The 16155-nt window shown below is 44.0% G+C and overlaps 1 protein-coding gene across 2 annotated transcripts in view; it reads left to right on the top strand.

Annotated features, from left to right (window-relative positions):
* Positions 1 to 15794, top strand: part of DGUOK (deoxyguanosine kinase) — a 33808-nt gene extending 18014 nt beyond the window's left edge. For both annotated transcript variants that reach the window (XM_061431889.1, XM_061431890.1), the window contains 5 exons: positions 4841 to 5028; positions 8821 to 8968; positions 14319 to 14434; positions 15022 to 15121; positions 15554 to 15794. In XM_061431889.1, coding sequence (XP_061287873.1) covers positions 4841 to 5028; positions 8821 to 8968; positions 14319 to 14434; positions 15022 to 15121; positions 15554 to 15580 — 579 coding nt within the window. In that variant the 3' untranslated portion in view covers positions 15581 to 15794. The remainder of the gene's footprint in view (positions 1 to 4840; positions 5029 to 8820; positions 8969 to 14318; positions 14435 to 15021; positions 15122 to 15553) is intronic.
* The last annotated feature ends 361 nt before the right edge of the window (positions 15795 to 16155 follow it).

The following is a 16155-nucleotide window of genomic DNA, read 5'->3' as shown; positions in this document are numbered from 1 at the left end:
CTTATGAACAGGAGTTTTAGCTTTTACACATTTTGAGGGTCTGCTTCCCATTCCTGGGAATTTTTCTCTTTGATCATGATTATATTTAACTTCTTCCTGCCACCTTATTTTTGTGCTTTCATCTCCTTTTTTTTTTCTTTTTTCTGTATTTAAATATTTCTTTCATCTTTCTCCGCTTCATTCCTGTGGTAATTTTTACTATTTTTACTCTGCTAGTGGAAACATTTAAACTAAAAATATACATGTTAAATATATATATATGTTTAAGATTCACAGATACAGAAAACAAACTTGTGGTTACCAAAGAGGAGAGGGAAGGGGGAGGAACAAATCAGGAATGTAGGATTAACAGATACAAACTACTACATACTAAATAGACAAAGCAACAAGAATATACAGCACAGGGAATTATAGCCATTTATGTTGTAATAAGCTATAGTGGAGTATAATCTGCAAAAATACGGAATCACTGTGTTGTACACCTGAAACTAATATAATATTGTACATCAACTATACTTCAATAAAAAATATATATGTATTCATGTTTAAACCTATTTATCGATATTAATGGCATCTCCATGAAAGAAAAAAATAAATTTTACTACTTTTTTATTACTTTCTTCTCTAGGCTCTACCACCCAAGCATAGAAATCTGTAATTTTATAGTTCTGGAATGTTTGTACATAGTGAAATTTCTCTGTCTCTTTCTCTCTTTTTTTCTGGCCAGGCTGGACAGCTTGTGAGATCTTAGTTTCCTAATCAGGGATTGAACTTGGACCCCAGCAGTAAAATCACCAAGTCCTAACCACTGGATCGCCAGGGAATTCCTGGAAATTTCTCTTTTAACTATAGAAATTGGCAGTAAACTTCTTAACCACATTAATAATAATTTATACTTAACTCTCTTCTGCTGGTCATTCACTGAACACTGTTTTCTTATTGCCACTTCCCATTTCTTGATTCTTTGATTCATTTTTCAATTGGTTGAAGTTTATTTTAGAGGAATTTTTTTTTTAGAATGTAGGTGGTATTAATATAGTCTCTGAGCGATTGCTTGTCTTAAAATGTCTTTAATTTCTGTTGTGTTGTTGCTCAGTTGCTTAGTCGTGTCTGACTCTTTGTGACCCCACAGACTGCAGCACACCAGGCCTCCCTGTCCTTCACCATACCTTGGAGCCTGCTCAGACTCATGTCCATTGAGTTGGTGATGCCATCCAACCATCTCATCCTCTGTCAGCTCCTTCTCCTCCTGCTTTCTGTCTTTCCCAGCATCAGGGTCTTTTTCCATGAGTTGGCTCTTTGCACCAGGTGGCCAAAGTATTGGAGCTTCAGCTTCAGCATCAGTCCTTCCAGTGAATATTCAGGACTGATTTCCTTTAGGATGGACTGGTTGGATCTTCTTACAGACCAAGGGACTCTCAAGAGTCTTCTCCAACACCACAGTTCAAAAGCATCAATTCTTTGGTGCTCAGCCTTCTTTATAGTCCAACTCTCACATCCACACATGAATACTGGAAAAACCATAGCTTTGACTATAGGGACCTTTGTTGGCAGAATAATGTCTCTGCCTTTTAATATACTATCTAGGTTTCTGCTATAGGAAGTGTTATGTGGTTCTGATCTTTTTTTAAATGTAAGAAATTAATATTTCCCCCCTCCTTAGGTTTTTGTTTTGTTTTTATGAATTGAGATCTTGCTAGGATAGGTCTGGGTGTGTGTGTGTATGTGAGATAGAGAGAGAGAAAGAGAGAATATGAAAGCCACATATGTAAATCCGTATTAAATCCTTTCTGGTACTCAGCAAATTTCTCTGGTGGAAAGTCTCATGTCTTCAGAGATATTCTTTAATTTTTTTCTTTGGTTTTGGCTTCTTTTTCACCTGAACTAAAACCATAGTAAAAGTACCATGGTTTTAAAAGTTTATTTTTGTTCTAAAATACCTAGAGATATGTCATGTTTCTATTAGACAGTGATTCTCAGTGACTGAAATTTGATGAGAGGGAGACACAGACCTTATGAGTAGTGGTCTTCCTCCATTCATCTCTTTTTTTGGGGGGGTAGTGGCATTTCACCTCTCTGTATCGGGCTCATCACTTGAGAAAGAAAATTGTTCACTTTGGGTAGGTAGTTTTATCTAAAATATGGGTACTGCAAAGTTGCACATTGTTTTAGCTCTTGTTTGAAAAGTTATTTGATACAAAATTGTATTAACTGTTGTGGGGTTGGAGAAGGTGACATTACATCTTGATGTATCTTTCCAGAAGAAAGAAAAAACAAAAAATACCCTCCCACTGTGTAACAGTGTATATTGGATCTCCTAAACTGTTTCTGTTTGTTTCTTAACTTTCTGCTTTTTTCTGTTAGTTTAGGAAAAATTTCTTGAGTTGATACTCTGTATGTGCTGTGTGCTGTGCTTAGTCACTCAGTCCTGTCCTACTCTGCTCAGTCGTGTCTGACTCTTTGCGACCCCATGGACTGTAGCCTGCTAGGCTCCTCTGTCCATGAATTCTCTGTCCTCTGTCCATGAATTCTCCTCTGTCCATGAATTCTCCAGGCAAGAACACTGGAATGGGTTGCCATGCTCTCCTCCATCGGATCTTCCCAACCCGGTAATCGAACCCAGGTCTCCCACTTTGGAGGCAGATTCTGTACTAGTCTGAGCCACGAGGAAAGCAGTGTTCTGTTTGACACTCACTAATTAGGTTTAGTGCAGTTTACAGTCTGCTGGTTACTATCTTCATTGGGAGTTTTGTTTTGGCAATTGCATTTTTTCCCTCTAAGAATGTTCTTTTCATATTGTTCCATTTGGAGCCTGGGTTCATTTCTTTTACTGGGGGGCATGCCATGCAGTCTGTGGGACCTTAGTTCCCCAACCAGGGATCGGAGCCTTGCCCCTGTAGTGGAAGTGCGGGGTCTTACCTCCAGGGAAGTCTCTGGCTGCTTTTTTTGATAACCTGTTCTTATCAGTGTGGCAGTCTCTTGAATCTCATTGAGCTTTTTCCATTTTCTCCTTTCTCTGGCAATAGCTCTGTCTCCTGAGAGGCTGCTTGTCCTGAGCACATTGATGAGTTCACTCCTTTTGAATGGCTGAGTATTTTTATTTCCACTGCTTGTCCCCTTTTTTGTTTTTATGTCTAAAGGGATATGTGCTTCATGTTCTGTAGTTGAGATAGGTTCTTTAGAAATAGTGTAGGCCTCTGTACAGTCAACCTGGTGCCTCTGCCAGCGCAGTGCCCCACTCCAGTCAGCTGGCTTCCCTGCCATCTCAGAACTGTGCCACGCACCACGGGCTCCCTACAGTCTCCAGTGACCCTGCCAGAGACCCCAGTACATCCAAATTTGTCCTCCTGCTTCAGCCTCCAGCTCTCAGCCAGGGGCCGTTTGTGAGGCTGGTGTGTGTTTGTGGGTTGGGACTGGAAGGAGGGAAGTTGTTTTTTGTGACCTGCTGTGCTCTACCTGCATTGCTCCTGATGAAACCTTCCAAAGGGTAAGACCCTTCTTTGGAATCCAGGGTTGATATTCTGTGAAACCTGACCACTTGTGGTTGTCTAACCTCCCCTTCCCCACCCCCCACCCCCACCAAGACTTTTGTCTCTATGTGAAATTCTTTCTTCTTAATCTCTATTTCCATCTATGGAGATTCCATGTAGCATTTACTTACTTCCCAGCTTAATGCCACTCTTTTCCAGAAACTTCCCAGATTCTCTCCACCATATGTGAGCACCCCTTTGTTGTATGTTCTGCTTTCTAGTCTAGTTTTCCATATTTTTGTCACCCCCTTTCTGTTTGCATTATGAGCTCCTTAAATTTAGGAACCATGTCTTGCTCGCTTTTATATGGAGAAGTATTAAAATGAAGAAGTTAGTGGAAGCCAGGTTTGAGTCCCCATTCAACACTTAACCATGAAACCTTAGGCAAGTTCCGTCACCTTTCTGAGTGGATGTTCTCCTCAAGGAAATGGGCATAACAGGGGTACCTACCTCATGGTGCTGTTGTGAAGATCAAATGAGACAGTATAGCACAGTGAACATTGAGATAAATCTTAATTTTGTTTTCTGTACCCCTTACAGCACCTAGCTCACGTAGCACCTCATCCACACAGGCCTTCAGTTAATGGTGACTGAACACAGATAAGAGTGCTTTGCGCAAAACTCACTTTAGCACTGAGTCAGTGGCAGAGCCCAGGAAAGAATCTAGGGTTCCTGAGTATCTTACACACGTTCCCGCCTGCACATGCTGAGTAAGTGGGTCTTCACATGCCTTTCGTAAAGTGTCTAGAATCCAGGAGGAGGGATTTGTGTGTTTTTGTTTGTTCGTGTGTTTGTTTGTTTAACAACGTGTAGCTCTGCCATAAGAGAGACAGAACTCTTTATTTTGTGGGTTGGATTTTATAGTCAGTTACTTTCTTGTCTAGGTTAGTTTTAGAAAGAACCACAAATGGAAGCCCCAGAGAGAGGCAACATAGTGTTGCGGTAGAGGTAGTATGATTGCAAGTAGAGTTTTAGGTGGCTGTGATTGTTAACTCCTCCTCCGGCACGCTCTGCAAACATATCTATCAGTGCATGTGCTAATTGTACGGTGGTTCTGCCTCTGCTGTTCTAGGTGTGTTGAGGCATGTCATCTCCCTCTATCAGAGTCTCACCTAATAAAGTAGGAAAGTCTCTCCCTTGGTTGTGTAGCTTTGACTGCACCAACGGTGAGGGATGCAGTATCTTTTTAGTGGGAGGAAACCTCTGTAATTGCTTCTCCCAGTGATTACAAGGTATGAGGTAGAAGGGTGGTGAACACTGTCAAGTAAATGCGTCCTAGGAAATTCTCCTCTTTTGTAATTTGCCTTTAGGCCGGCGCTGCCACCAGCCTTGGAAACTTGCTGGATATGATGTACCAGGAGCCAGCACGATGGTCCTACACCTTCCAGACATTTTCTTTCCTGAGCCGCCTGAAAGTACAGTTGGAGCCCTTCCCTGAGAAACTCTTAGAGGTTGGGAGGGCAGTACAGATCTTTGAGAGGTCTGTGTACAGCGACAGGTAAGGTCCCGAGCCTCTGCCGGCCACAGGCGCTGTGCTCAGCACCACAGGTTTTCTTTTCTTGGTCAGACCCTGAACTGCTCTTGTCATTGAATGTTATCCTTGAAAAAATTGTCTTCTTTTTAACGACAACACTATAGAGATTTGTTCAGACTTACAATTTCAGTTACCACACATGTCAAGAAAGGAAACTGTGTTTTTCATAAACTAAATACATCTAATTTCTCACATTGGCACTGATTGCCTTGTCGTCGTCTTTTCTGTCACAGAAGCAGGCTGGTGGCTACCTAGTAAAACCGTTACATGCACAAAGGCTCGGAAGAGACACTTAAGTAGCAGCGTATGTTTCAGCAAACCAGATGAATCAGTGGCTGGCTATCGCCTTGAAGAAAAAAGCAGATGGAATTAAAATCTGTGTTCCTAAAATGATAGGAGAAATACATTTATCCTTGTTTTATTCTTCAAGAAAGGATTTCTGAGTAGAAGCACATCTGAAAAATTGACTTCTGTCTTGGATTTAACCATTTTTGACTCTGTCGTGTGAGAGGACTTATTATTGGCCAGAGTCTATAAGAGATATTCAGTCTCTCATAGGTCCAGGGAAGGGCATTATCCTATCTACCGATGGAGTGAGATGAGTCACTTTTCACGAAGGCTAGCAGCTAGCTTGGGAATTCAGCCCCTTAATTCTAAAGGAGCTAGTCCGTCTATACTCCGGAATTCCTGGTTCTGCCACAAGACCAGGCTGAGTCTTGTGTTTCAGCCATTTGGCGATGAAGTGAGGGTGCCTCGATCTGGACATCACTGAGGGTTTTTTATCCGAAGGAACCTGTGTCAGTGTGAGATGGTGGCTCAAAGCATGTTGAGCTCTGAAGCCCCTTTGAATTATCAGAATGGAAAAATTCACTTTTATTGTCCATTCACGTCTTTTTAAAAATTTTTATTTATGTATTTTTGGCTGTGCTGGGTCTTCATTCTGCCCAGGCTCTCTCTAGTTGCAGAGAGTGGGGGCTACTCTTCACTGTGGTGCTCAGGGAGCAGTGGCTTCTTTGGCTGGGGAGCACGGGCTTTAGGGCATGCAGGCTTCAGTAGCTGCAGCTCCCCAGCTCCAGAGCACAGGCTCAAGAGTTGTGGCGTATGGGCTTAGTTCCTGTGGAGCACGTGGGGTCTTCCTGGATCAGGGATTGAACCCATGTCTCTTGCAGGCAGATTCTTTACTGCTGAGCCACCAGAGAAGCCCTGTCCATTCGCTTCTCAAGATGCTAGATTGGTTACTTGTTTACTTCCAAATTACAAAAACTAGCGCTACTTCTTAGTCTTCCCATAAAGCTGCCTGGAGGGGGAAAAATAAGGGTATATTTGTAAATGTATTGTGATTTTTTTTTTTAAGCATTACTTAAAAACCATTCAAGAAATGTAATACAAACCCTATAGGCTAGGCACTCCTTCTCTGTGGACCCCAAGAGAGAGCCTGTTCTTTATAAAAGCTAAATATGTGAATTGTAAATGGTTGAGCTATAGACTTTTGTTGTTTTTTCAACTGTTGGATACACTACTATTTATTTTCCTCTGCCTTCTCTCAAGCCTAGCCTCTTGAATTAGGAAGATGAATTACATATTGCTACCTTCCTGGAAACAAACTGGCCATTGGTCTTTTGATTTTCAGCCCTTTAGTGAGGTAGACATGTGAGAGACCCCTTAAAAATAGAAATACTTTGTTTAGAAAGTACACGGACTTGAGAAGATCTGTTTAGAAGATCTCCAGACTTCTCTGGCGGTCCAGTGGTTGAGACTCTGTGTTTCTACTGTAGGGGGCATGGGTTTGATTCTTGATCAGGGGACTAAGATCCCTCATGTGGCGTGCCATGGTATAAAGGGAGACAGCTGATTGCACTATAGGCAGCTACAACATCCCAGATGTTTTCTTCAGAGGGGACATTTTTGAGACAGAAAGGGTAACTGATTACACACTCTAACCCTGATGGTAATTTAGAGCCTCTCCACTCCTTTAAACATTTATTCATTTGGCTCAGCAAATGAACAGATTTGTTGAATGCCACCTGTGTTCAGGCACTGGGTCAGACCTGGGGCTACAGCAGTAAGCAGGGCGGACCCAGTTCCTGCCCTCATGGTGACCTTAGTCTGGCAGGGACTGCACACCTGCCCAGGTGTGTTATATGTATTCCAAAGGAGGAACATCGCTTGTTTGGGAGGGTAGATGACAAGGAGGGGGAAATCTAAATCTTTTCTGTTTGAGTTGAAAGAAAACAATAGTATATGGTTTTAGAGCAGGGACCCTGATGCCTTGGTGCTTAAGCTGGCCCTTTCCTGCAGTCCCTTCATTCAGGCTGCAGTGGCTCTCCCCACCCGCCTCAGCATTTAGCACCACCATGGCCTTTATGTCCTCTCACCCCTTCACTACCAGCTTTGGAGAAATAAAGAAGTGCTCATCCTCAGAAAAAGGCCAGGGCCTTTTATAAGACTAATTAACAGGTATTTACTTGCTCTTTATAAGATCTTCATTTCCATGTTACTTATGAAGAAGCTGAAAACATTTTTCAGATACTGAATTAGAAATTCACCTCTTTTCTTTGTTGCCTTCAGCTAGGCTATAGGTAAGCCATTTCAGAGCTCCCAAATTAGTGCCTTCATAGCCTAACAGTGAAGTAGTTACAGTGACAGCTAAGATGTCTTTAATAGTATGTGTCAGTCACTGTTGGAAGCACCTTGTAAGTATTACAGTTCTCACAACTCTACGAATTAGGTTCAACTGTTATCTATGTACAGAGGAAGAAGCAGCCTGAGAGTTTGATGACTTGCCCCTGGTGACACAGCTAGTGAATTTTGAAGCCAGGTCAGACTCAGGAGTGTGACGCTCCAACCCCTTCTCTTATGCAGCACTCACAGCCTTGTGGTGTATACCTCCCTGAGCCATTCATAGACAAGGCTTCCGAATTTCATTTTTCCAGAAGTAGCCAGTTGCTGAGTATTGCCTTAGAAACTGGAATTCACTGCTTAAGATGTAAACTGTGTTTTGTATCAAGATGCCTGAGGTTGGAAAGCAGAATTGCCCCTCCTGAAACAATGGTTTCTAGTTAGCTCCGACTTCCTATTTATCCGATGCTCCTTTAGTTACGGAAGTAAGCAAGGGGCAAAATGAGATTGATTTTTAGATTTAGCCTTCTCATATCTGGATTAGAAGCTCAGAAGCAGAGGAGGCTTGCTTTGGAGGAGAGTTTGTTTTCTTGGAGGTACTGCAGTTAGTAGGAAATGCGTTTCCTGCTCCATAGGGGACATGACTTAAGTACAGTTCCTGCTCTACTTCTCGGCTAGACCAAAGGATGGCTCTGCAGCCTCAGAACCCTTGAGTCCTTAAAGTAAGTCGTGGGTGCTTTATACTAGGTTGTTTTTTGTTTGGGGGCTTACTTACAGTAATACTAAGGAAATCTTAAAAGTCTGAGTCTACATGCACCATTTGCACATGTTTTGACTGGTTTCCAGGAGGGAAAATTGTTAGCAACCAATGGTACTGTCTTTCAGTGGCCTTTTTCTTCCAGTGGATTAATCCACTCAGATTTTGGCCTCTAAAGTCTAAATGCTATTCTCAGTATTGAGCAAAAAGTGTAGGTGAAGAATTCAGACTTCTTAAAAATCAGTAAGGAACCAAAAAGGTTAAGTGGTTTGGACAGACGTGGAAGAAGTTGTTATTAATGTTTTTTGCTTCTTTCTTTTGCCTTTCATTCCATTTCCCATTCTCTTCCCCTCACCCATCCCACCTACATTTCCAACCAGGTATATCTTTGCAAAGACTCTTTTTGAAAATGGTTCCCTCAGTGACATTGAATGGCATATCTATCAGGACTGGCATTATTTTCTCCTGCAGGAGTTTGCCAGCCGGCTCAGATTACATGGCTTCATCTACCTTCAGGCTGCTCCCCAGGTAAGAATTTAAAGCCTTAAACATTAGGGCCATATGAAACTTAAGAGGTGATGTTCTCTGAGCCCCTGATTTTCCAGTTGGAGAAAGTTGGTTGTGGGTATTACCTGGAGCATGGAGAGCAGTGGGTGAGCACCCTCCCATTCTAGCACAAGGACCCAGTTCCCTTAGGCTTTCTGCAGCAGGGGGCTAAAGGGTCCCTCTTGATGTAGTGCCCACCTAGAGAAGATTGGGCTTTATCACTGGGATCCACAGTTTCAACCCTCTGACCAGCTAACCTGTAGCCAGTTGCCTCAGCTTTTCCTTCCCTCTAACTGGGTCATCAGAGTCCATTGTGGTCTCTATGGTTTCCTGACTATCATGTCAGGAGGACGAAGAGGCTTTCCTCACCTCATCCTGGTACTCTCCTAATTCATTGTCTGCTTTTTTGAACCTGAAAGATGCCACTGGTAAGGCACGATGGACTGTGGGAGTTGCCTCCCATGACCTCCGACCTGGACCATGGGGGCAGCCCAGCACAGAGTAGGGTGGTGATGTGGAGTCTCTGGAGATGGCAGGGGTCCTTGGCTCTGCCAACCGTGGGCAGGCCCTGGAAACCTTTCCCCTGGACGGGTCCTTGTCTGTCCAATCCAGTGTCGCAGACACGTGATCCCTAAGGGCTCCTCTGGGGTGGGAGTCAAGCTGGGGGACATTTTTGAGGGATGTGTTGCTCTCACCTTTTTAGACAGATACCTGACATACGGTCAAATGCCAGGTATAACGCATAGTCTTAGGAAGAAAAGTTTTCTTGAGGCTAGAGGCCAGGCTTTTAGGTATATGACCAAGTCTTGTGGAAGGAAGAAGCCTGAGAGCAGACTGGCCAGGGTCAGAAAATGGGTGGGAGCGCCCCCATGACACAGACTCGCAGGAACCAGAGGGGAGAGGACCGGATGGAAGGGCCTGACCTCAGCAAGGGTGGCAGCAGGCAAGGAAGGGCCTTGGGTGTGAAGGGGACCAGGGATCGGGGCTCTTTATGTCGGGAGCTTCTGAAGATTGTGAGGAAATAAAGAGAGTCCACGGAAGTAAATAGAGTCTCAGGTTTAAGTGAAACTCAACTGGAGATGCAGTGAAGCCAGAGGGCTGAGAACCTTCTGTGAAAAGCACAGCTGAAGGTGGCAGCCTCGCGCATTTATGACTTCTTGCAGTAGTTGTCATTTCCTGGGAGCAGGAATAGAAGAGACCAGTTCTGAAGGTGACTGTCCGGTAGGGGCAGGGATTGGTGTCAGTGTTTAGGGGAGAAGGAGACCCCTGCCAAAAGGATGGTTTGAGGTAGCCGAAAGTAGGGTTCAGGGTGAGAGGAAAGTCCTGGCCCCCAGGAAGGCTCATGGCCAGAGCCAAGGATGGATTAAGAGCATTGTGGACTTGAATTGAGTGAAGATTGTGGTTGGGTTTGAAGAGGTGATGGTTTCCAGTAGGAGTTCATGGGATGGAGAGTTGAAGGCAGCAGCAGGTTGGGCTGAGCATTAAGAGAATTGAAAGCACTGCCACCTAACCTTTGCCTGGTTCCTGACCTAGCCTGCTGGGCCACTGGGACCCAGCAGGAGAGGAAGGAAGTCTTCCTCACGTCTTTGTGTATTTGGAATGACTGTGAGATGGGACAATGATGGTAACAATGGTGGTGGTGGCTGTAATTGTTACGGTGTGGCTGGTAACATCTTTTTGGAGAGACGAATTGAGGTATTTCAGCTGGGGTGGAATAGGGGTTGAAGGATTAAGGATTACTGCAACTTGATGGTAGAAAAAAATTACTTACTCATTTTGGAATTGAATGGGGATTTTGGTGCTGTTTTGATGGCACCAGAACCGAGAATGTTGATATCCTTCCCCTGAAGTCACTCCTAACCTCTGCTGTGAGACCCAGAGGGACTGTGAGAGAGCAGAACAGAAGTGAAACATCTTTATGTAGAAAGTGGTGCAGAGTCCCGGCAGATGTTGGCTTAGAGCTCATGTGATGGGCTTGAGTAGGGCATTTTGCTCCTTCCTACCTACTCTTCACTAACCTGTAAAAAGCAAGCGAGCCAACAGTAAAAAAAGAAATCAGAAGAGAAATGGCTGGGCCTCAGTGCCCCAAAGAATCAGCAAGAGAGAGTGCAGCTGGCCAGTGTACCTCCAAGAGCCAGGCCGTGTCTGCAGCCCGGACAGCGTGTGCTGCGAAGACCTGGGACAAGGGGCACCTGGGTGTGGGGCTTAGGAAGTGCAGTGGTCAGACCCACTAGCAGTCCCTGTCCAGTTGCTGCCTCTGACTGCAGGCAGTCCAAACAGCAGCTCTTCCAGGAGGGTCGGGTGGAGTGAAGCAGGCAGCTGCCGTCCCAGCCACGCTCTTTCCTGTTCACGTTCAGTGCGTCCTCCCCATGAGGACTGAGGTAAAGAGGAACCAGACTAAAGCACTGTTTGCACATGGTTGTTTTTTGTTTTTTGTTTTAAAAAAGAACTTGTAACCATATCAGTACAGCAAGAAGTACACCAAATGTTCAAAATAGAAGTTTACCTAGGCTTCTGGGAGGGAAGAAAAGTTTGCTCTCTTAAGTAAATTAATAGTGCAAAGGGAAATGTTAGCCTATTTTAACAGGAGAGACTTTAGCATCAGTGTTTGCCTGCCAGCAATGAATGAATAATTATAGCTTTTATAAAAAGAATTGCTCTGCCCTAGTGTATAATTGAAAACATAACGTCACATTCGGAAAATACGCATTTTCATTAATTCTGATAATATTTTTCTCTCAGGAAAATTAGGTAGCTTTGCTATGTTTAGAAATCCTGAAGCTACCTTGCTGGCAGGAATGAGAATTGGTCAGCCTCTAAGGAGGCAGTCTGGCAGTGTATACTAGCAGGATACATAGTTTTGCCCTATTAATCATGCTTCTTGGAATTTACTACATAAATATGCTCCCACATAGGCAAAATGGCTCATGTGCAGGGCAGCATTGTTTATAATAGCAAATTATTATAAACAACGCAAGTAGTCATCAGTAGAGGCCAGTTAAGTATATTATGCTCCATTGATGCACTGAAAAACTCTGAAGCCATGAAAAAGAACTGGAAGGTACTACACTGACATATAACAATCTTCAAAACATATTCTTAAGAAAAATAAGAACCAAATGTGTAATAGGAGATCTTTTATATGTTTTTTTAAGTGGAGGTAAGACTATATGTGTAAAGTCTTTCTGCAAGTAGACAATAGCCACTAACATCTGTCATCAGTGGGGTAGAGCACTGGGTCGTGGTTAGTCAGGGCTGTAAAGCTGTGTGATGGGGAGGCAAGGGAACGGCGGAGAGGTCTTGAAGCAGTCAGCAGTGAGGAAAAGATGTAGGGACAGAATGACAGAAAGAAAAAGAGAAGGTTCAGAGGGAAGGAAAGTAGAGATGGAAAAAGATGAAAGTAGGAGCAGACGGTCAACAGGGATAGACGGGGTCAGAAATGAAAACATTCAGTGAGTATGTGCGATAAATATGTATTGACCACCTGCCCTGCCAGGCCCTGTGCTCAGCCCTGGACCAGACAGATTCTGGCCTGCTTTCAGAGTGGTGTTGAGTAAGCTGGTGCCAGCGATGAAGGGGGAGCCCCTGCCGCTTCCAGGAAGCGCCTCTGACTGCCCCAGCCCAGTTGCTGCCTTCCTTATCTGACTTCTGTACTTAAGATCCAAACCTCACAGTAGAGCACCTGATTTGCTGTTTTGCATATGTTCTTTTACTTGTTATCTAATTAGATTATAGACTCCCTAGGACAAGGACTTCATCTAACTTTAGAACAGTTCTTGATTCAAGGGAAAGAGATGAGAAGGGATAAGTGCTAAAAGTATTAGCATGTTAGACTGCTAACCTGTGTTAATCAACTTGAAAAGTTGGGCAGAAGATCATAAATGAAATTTGTTTATATGATTTTCTTTCCATAGAGAAAAGATGATACAAGAGGGAAACAGCACAGATTGCATCTTTGGGAATATTATACATTTTTGGGGGAATAAAAGTTTACATTTGGGAATAAAACTAAACTATTTGAAAGAGAGAAGTCCTAAATCAGTGAGTTAATCTACGTGTTTTTCTCAGGACAGATGACACTGAATAATGAAGTGTTTGCCATGCATAGAGAGAAAGGAAGGCAATTCAGGCAAAGCAGACATTCAGAGCAAAAGTTTTGAGATGCGAAAGAGCTTGGTCTGTACTGCAGACAGGAGGTGACATCCGGCTTCAGGGGAGGAAGGAGCTAAGGATGTCAAGAGTGGAGAGTTAGGAGGGGTGGCCAGACTCTGGTAATGGCCCTGTGTGACCAGTAAAGGAGAAGGTGACATTCCTTGAGTCATTGTGCTTCAGATTTCTAATCAAATGAAGACAGACTGGAATTACACACGCTCTGGAAGGACTGAGGGACAGAGTGAATCTCAAGCCTCACTTTTTTATTTTTTGAACTTTGACGTATGCAGAATTTGCATTCTGCCCCAGAGTGAATGTGTGATATGACATGACTTCAAGTTACGTACCGTTTTGTAAATATGATGTTACTCATACTTCCTTGCACCTGTGACTGAAGGCGATAAGCACCCTGCAAGGAGAGTCATACCGTTGGAGTCAGCCCTCCGAATCCAGACGCGGAACCCCTGATGTGGAGAGCCCACTGCCATTTCACACACATAAGGGGCTCCAGCAACCTTGGAATTTCGTACCCACAGAGGGTCCTGGAACCAAACGCCCCTGCAACCCCCTCTGCACGTGCTGAGGGACAGCTGTATATTGCAATAGTCTGGAAGGGTGGACTGAGCAGGAAAAGTAGGAGAAAAGACAGCATTTGCCAGGAACTGATGGGCTCCCTTCCCTGAGTCTTCACAGTGACCCACGGGGTTGATGAGAGGAAATGGAAGCCCACAAAGCTTACCCCCCTGGTGCCTGGCTAAGATGGGAATTTAACCCTGGACTTTCTAACCTTAAGGCCTGTGCTCTTTCCATACACTTCACTGCCTCCAGGAGGCAGAGAGTCAGAAGGCTCTTGCTCCATAGTCCAGGTGAGAAACGCTGGGGACCTGACCAGGGCAGGGGTGAGAGAGAGGCAAGGAGAGAACCAGCTGGAGAGAGATGAAAGAGAATTCAGTGACTTCCTGGATGTGGCAGGGAGGAGGAAAAAAATAATAATTCCAGGTTCCTAGGGTAGATGATGGTTGCCATTAACCTGTGATTCACTAAGAAGACAAGGCAGCAGAAGGAATGTCACAACACTAGCGCCCAGGATAGACACAGCAAGGAGGCCTGAGAGCCCCCCAGCTTCTGTAACAGCCGAGATAACCCAGGAGCTCAGCAGAGCCTGGGGATTGTCTTTCAGGTTTGTTTAAAGAGACTACAGCGGAGGGCCCGGCAAGAGGAGAAAGAAGTTGAGTTGGCCTATCTGGAGCAGCTTCATGGTCAACACGAAGCCTGGCTTGTCCACAAGACAACCCCGTAAGTGGAGAAGAGAGCGGCAGTGGACAGGGGCCTGCCTTCCTGCAGCCAGGCATTAAAATACAGGAAGCTGAACACGCAGCCCCTTAAGCAGGTTCAGAATGTCCTGGAAGTGGTTGGGATTGTTAAGCGTTATCCCCAGCAGAAATTTAATACCGGATATAATCTATATATTTCAAGAAACTTTTTTATTAGATTGTTTCCCAGCTTTTTTATTTTTCGATATGCCCTTAGACTGAACTTGGTGATTGATGATGATAAAGTCGTTGGCTCAGGGTAAAGGGCTGAAACATTGTCAGTGTGTACTAAGTTAATATTCCTGGTTTCAGCCTTTCCTCCCTTCAGGCTTGGTGTGCTGTCCATTTAAATTGTTTGGGGCTCCGACCTTCAGTATCAGTCTTCAGACTAAAGAGAAATTTCAATCTCGTCTTTCCAGCCAACTTTATTGAGTTCCTTTTTTAAACTGTTTACATAAAATTTCCCTAAGAAGCCCTGTGACCTTAGAGCTATTATGAATTATTAAGACTGGTGAGTATGTGAAGCTTACCATCTTTTTTCTGTTCCCTAAATATTTGTGCTTCTTACAGGCTCCACTCTGAGGCTCTGCTGAACATTCCAGTGCTCGTGTTGGATGTCAATGATGATTTTTCGGAAGAAGTAACCATACAAGAAGAGCTCATGAGGAGGGTGGGGAAGACCTTAACTCCTGCTTTTCTTTTTTTACACTCTTATCACTTCAAAACTTCACTATGGGTCCTATGCATTGCGCCTCAAATTGCATTTCATACTCCAAAGCCTGTAGGGCCTTGGATAAGTTATTAAGATAATCTCTATTCTCTAAAGTATTTGGGGCTAATAATTGTTAAATATTTGCCTTGTAAGATGTGCTTTCCAGCTGACTTCCTCGTCTGAGGTATTCTAGAACTAGGGAAATGAGACTTCTGGATTCTCTCCAGCTCTGCTACTTGATACCCTGGGCAGGTCTCATTTCCTTTCCATACCTGTGTTCTCTTCCTCACAAAAAACTCGAAGGCTTGGCTACACATGCATTATGGATGGACTGTTGTATAGTCTCCTGAAAATGTGAAATTTAACTTTTTGTTTTTCTCTTTCCCACAGGTAAACACCTTTGTAAAGAATCTATAACCAGTACTGGGATGTTCTAGCTGGGATCTGGGCTCTCTGACTTTCTAAAGCCAGAAAATACCAAGCCACCCACCTTTCTGTCCTCTGCTCCCACCTGCTTTTACCCCTAGAGTGCTCTGACACTCAGGGGTTAAGCTTCTGTTATCTGTAGACCTAGCCCTAGTCTTCTTTTGTATCTCAAGGACTTCTTAAATAAAGTCTGTGCTTTTGTGGATTTTGTTAATCCATTTGTTCATTTATTTCAGCTTGTATCTACTGCTCTGAGCTCCCTCTAGACTAGCCATTTTCACTTGAAAAAAGTCCTGGCTTGCTTTTAAATCCTTCACCTGTCAGACTTCCCTGTATGTTCATTGGCTCCTTGTGACATGATAGGGCAGGAATTGCTTCAGAACCCTGACCAAGCTCTGCCTTAGGAATGAAGAAGGGGAATAAAATGACTCAGGAGTGGGTGGATGTGAAGTGAGCCCTCAGAGCCAGGAAATGGAGCTCAAACTCCAGGAAGCTTCTCTGTCTCTCCCCATCCAGCACTCTTGGTGTGGGCGATGGGGTCGGTACTTAGACCTTTGTCCCAAAGC

Source organism: Bos javanicus, chromosome 11 (genome assembly GCF_032452875.1).
Source record: "Bos javanicus breed banteng chromosome 11, ARS-OSU_banteng_1.0, whole genome shotgun sequence".
NCBI lineage: Eukaryota > Metazoa > Chordata > Mammalia > Artiodactyla > Bovidae > Bos > Bos javanicus.
Note: the sequence above shows the minus strand (reverse complement) of the source record. Positions and strands in the feature narration are given on the sequence as shown.